This window comes from Sorex fumeus, unplaced genomic scaffold (assembly GCF_029834395.1).
Source record: "Sorex fumeus unplaced genomic scaffold, SorFum_2.1 ptg000046l, whole genome shotgun sequence".
Classification (NCBI taxonomy): domain Eukaryota; kingdom Metazoa; phylum Chordata; class Mammalia; order Eulipotyphla; family Soricidae; genus Sorex; species Sorex fumeus.
The window spans coordinates 2,527,419-2,532,021 of NW_026606103.1; the positions used below are offsets into that span (position 1 = coordinate 2,527,419).

The 4,603-nt window shown below is 48.5% G+C and overlaps 1 protein-coding gene across 1 annotated transcript; it reads right to left on the reverse strand.

Annotated features, from left to right (window-relative positions):
* Window positions 1–1,230: 1,230 nt before the first annotated feature.
* LOC130031203 (transmembrane protein 184C-like) lies at window positions 1,231–2,319 on the reverse strand. Its single transcript, XM_056122471.1, has one exon. It carries the CDS (start codon window positions 2,317–2,319, stop codon window positions 1,231–1,233), a length of 1,089 nt encoding a protein of 362 aa, XP_055978446.1.
* Window positions 2,320–4,603: the final 2,284 nt, after the last annotated feature.

Consider the following 4,603-nt stretch of genomic DNA (forward strand, 5'->3'; position numbering starts at 1 on the left):
GAGGAAGGGCGGAAGGGAAGGAGGGAGGGAAAGAAGGGAAGGAGGGAGGGAAGGAAGGAACAAAGGAAGGATAGGAGGGGAGGGAGGGAGGGAGGAGGAGGGAGGGAGGGAGGGAGGAAAGAAGGAAGGAAGTGAGGGAGGGAGGGAGGAAGGGAAGAAGGGAGGGAAGGAGGGAGGGCAGGAGGGAGGGAAGGAGGGAAGGAGGGGAGAGTGGGAGGAGGGAGGGAAGGATGCAGGGAAGGAGGGAAGGAGGGAGGGAAGGAAGGAACAAAGGAAGGATAGGAGGAGGGGACGTAGGGAGGGAGGGAGGAAGGGAGGGAAGAAGGGGGAGGGAAGGAGGGAAGGAGGGGAGAGAGGGAGGGAGGGGAGGGAAGAAGGAAGGAACAAAGGATAGGAGGAGGGGACAGAGGGAGGGAGGGAAGGAGGGAAGGAGGGAGGGAGGGAAGGAGGGAGGGAGGGAGGGAGGGAGGGAAGAAGGAAGGAACAAAGGAAGGATAGGAGGAGGGGAGGGAGGGAGGGAGGGAGGGAGGGAGGAAGGGAGGGAAGGAGGGAAGGAAGGAGGTAGGGAGGGAGGGAGGGAGGGAAGGAGGGAGGGAAGGAGGCAAGGAGGTGAGGGAAGGAGGGAGGGAGGGAGGGAGAAGGAAGGAAGGAGGAAAAGAAAGAAAGAAAACACCCCCCCCCCAGTTCCTGTGGGCAGACACTGGGACACTCCCTGTCTGCCTGTGGGATTGTGGGAGCCTCACTGGGAGGCAGGTCAAGGTGAGCCTAATGAGTCTGTGCAGAACTGGAACTTGTACCTGGACCGAACGTCCTTATGTCTGATGTCTTCTCCATAGATTGGCTGTCCAAGCGATGGTCCTCTGCATTGCTCTAGGATGGGACGGAGGAAAAAGAATAAAAGAAAAAGGAGAAAGGGAGAGGGGAGTATGGTAGGAGGAAATGAAGAAGGGAAGAAAGAGGAATACAGAGAAATAAAAAGGATTAAGTACAGCACTGGATTATGGATTATGGCTTATGGATTCTGAAGTCTCAGCTTCTTCCATGTGTTCTTCTGTGTCATTTTTACATGACTTACGTATATGTAACTGTACTAGGCACATTCTATTCTACCAGGACTTCTTCAAGCTCTTGGTGACTACCAATGTGTGGCAGTGATGTGAAGAAGTGACTGAAGTGTCTGGTGATGAAGACAACAGGTTGAATTGCTCATCTTCATCCATTGGAACACTTTTACTTTTTGGATTCCCCCCTTAACGTTTTGCTAATGTTCTTCGCCTGCTTAGAAATGTCACTTTTGATGTCAGAGACATCCCATATTTCTAGGAACAAAGAGCAACATGTTCCTCGTTCTTCTTCTCCCATATAAGGGGTATAAGAGAAGGTGTAGTGGTGCACTATGGCAGCAATGAACATTTCTATGCAGATGATGAAGTCCTGCAGCCCCGTGGCCACTGTCTCTTCTGTCTGCCACTCCCAGGTGGAGTTCTTGGAAATTACACCAAATTGCACCAGCAAAGCAATCAACACTGCTTGCCAGAATGTGACAAAAACGACAAGCTTCACACAAAGGAACTTTCCCATTGCCTGGATGGGCCTCAGCTCCTCTTTCAGGGCTTTACAAAATAGCAGGAGGCTATACACGGCAAAGGACTGGGACACGTTGTTGATGATGACCAAGTACATCCAGGCTCTGTTCAAGTTGAAGATTCCTTCACTGTACACCTCGAATATCTCACAGATCACGGCAGCGTAGGTGGTGATCAATCTGATCACGATGTACTGCAGCACTCCCAGCTTGCACCGGTACAGCAACACCTCTCCCACGGGGCAGGGCGGGCAGCAGCAGAAGGGTATGGGGGGCTGCGTCTTCTCTTTGCCTTCTATCATAGCTTCCAGGTCGGGGTACTGGCTCTTCAAGTAGTTGAATAGGAAGTTCATAAAGTTGTAGAGGACATACGCTTCGTAACACTCCCGCATGGTGTCCACGTAGATGGCGATGGACGGATACTTAAGAGCCACCCAGCTGTCTATGCTGTACACGGGCACCATGCAGAGGATCCTAATGATGGGTTTCTGGAGTTCGGGCCTCGTGTAGTGCACCAAGTGCTGCAGAATCTCCCAGAAGGTCACGGGGATGGTGAACAGCACAAAGATCCCGGGGATAAACCACACCTTGGTGTGGATACTGACTTCCAGCTTCCGCAGGTGCCACACACCCAGGGGGATGGTCACGACCACGGCCAGCAGATAGAGGATCAGCACTAAGGGCCGGATCCAACGCCTCCAGTTCTTAAGTTTAGGCACGCAAGCGTCAAGCATTTCTCAATGGTTGAAGGCAAAGAGCGCAGAAAGTCTCTGAGGCCCCTGCGCTGAGGTCCAAGGTTATATAGGTGGATGCACATTCCATGTAACAAAGCAGCAGTGTGATGTCAGAGGTACCGCTGGGCGCCGCCCCCGCTGTACCACTGATGGCCGCCGGGGGCGCTGCGGGCAGCATCCTCGCTGCTTGCCTGCATCTGGCCCCTTACAAAGTCCTGGGACCCCTGGCGCGACCCCTTGCCCCTGAACCCCTGCACTCTGTCTGGCCTCTAAAGGAGAGCAGTGGCCTACATTGAGATGGTCCCGGCCCCTTCTCTCGGGGCCAAGCTTCCACCCTGGCTCTCCTGGTCCAATCTTGCTGATGATGTACAGGGGTGAGGCCCAAGAGGGTCCCTCACTCCCTGGGAACTCCCCGGACTGTTTGTAGGCTCTGGAGCTGCTTCTGCAGGGCTCTAAGGAAATCTGCCTGGAGCCGCAAACCCCGAGTCCAGTTCATCAGAGCAGAGCGCCCTGGTTGCCTCATTCCCGGGCAGATCTGCTTTCCCGGCCTCAGGTTTTTGTGGAATCATCTACTACATACAGTGTTCCTGTCTCATTAAGCACATTAAGCAATTAAATAAGTGGAGGGAGTTAATCCTTCCCCTAAAGCTGATCATCCTGGCATTCTTAATGATTGTGGTATGTCCTGAATGTGTGATCGCTGCAGAAGCCTAGTTTGGAACATAAAACCCAGCAACAGTCCAATATAAATACTGATTTCAAGGGCTGGATTGATAGAACAGCAAAAGTGTTCTTACCTTGTAGATAGCTGACCTGGCTTAGATCCCCGATACACAGTATGGCTGCTCTGACCTCCACCAGGAATGATGCCTGATCATATGGATTGCAGTACACCCAGAGCACTTTCAGATGGGACAAAAAAAAAAAACTGATTTTGTTCTCCAAAGCTCATAATGAATGCTGATAAAATGTAACAAGATTGAAAAGATTTCAAAAATTTATCCTCTGAAAAACCTGGCTTAAAGTAGAAATTAGGAAAAGACAGATGTTGGAAAAGCATCAATATACTTGTAAGTTAAACAGTAAACTTCCAAAGAAGCATAGGCATGTGGAATACAAAATTCAAATCAGCATTTTTAGTTGCATAAACATGTGAAACAAATTAGTGTGATTAATGCAGTCTCTCCAGGAAAAAAAAAACCTTATTAATGCACTTCTAGTGAGGTGTAGAGATATATCACAGGGGTTAAGAGACTGGCCTTGCACATGTCCAACCCTAGTTTGACCCCCAGCACCACATATGCCCCCCAGAAATGCCAGCAGCAACACACACAGACTGAGGCAGGAGTAGTCAATAAGTACCACCAGGAACTTGTGGACTCTCTGAGCCCAAAGGGCAAGTCTTCAAATACATCCCCAAAGTTTCTACCCTTAAAAGCTAGAGAAAGGGCTGGGCGTGAGCTACACAAGATGGAAGGCATGACTTGTATGGGCACGGCCTGGGCTTAATCCTTAACAACCACATGGTGCCCAGCACCATCCAGAGGCCCTGAGTACTACAGGAGTGACTCTGGAGAATTTCTGAGGAGAACCCAGCAAAAGTAAGAAAGTAAGCCATGAAGAACTACCATATCAAAAGTAGATGAAGGAAATAAGAAATAAAGACATGATTCAGCTGACACAGAAGGCAGTTCTTTGAAATATTAACACAATTGAGAAATCTCAAGACAAACTCACCGAGAACAACAGAAACTTATCTCCTACCCTGTCAGATGAGAACTAGAAACTCATCTCATACACTGTCAGACTACAGTTACAACTGAAAATCTTACCTAAGGGCTCTGGTTTAACTGTAACTCTCCAATTCCATAACAGTTAAAGAATGTTACAAACCTAAACCCAGTAACAAAATCTCCTTCAATCCCTACCTACTCTATGTAATAGACATAAAGGCTATACAAGTAAGCATCATATGAATAAATTACTTTCAAAAAATAGCTTCCATATTCAACCTGATTTCAAACTCTTTGTGAAAACAAGAAACAGGCACAAGTTTACAGAATTTCAAGATACAAAAAGTTATTAAAATATGTATGCTTCTATGCATAATACTGCAATTACCTAGCAAGGGTTGTGGTGGCATAGTGAAGGGATGGACTAAAAGTATAACATGGTTCTGGAGGTGGGGACATGGCAATTGTTGGCCAGGGAACTGTTCTAACTGTATGTCAAAACCATAGCTGGTATTAAAACTATTATAAGCATATCACCTAAAATGTCATAT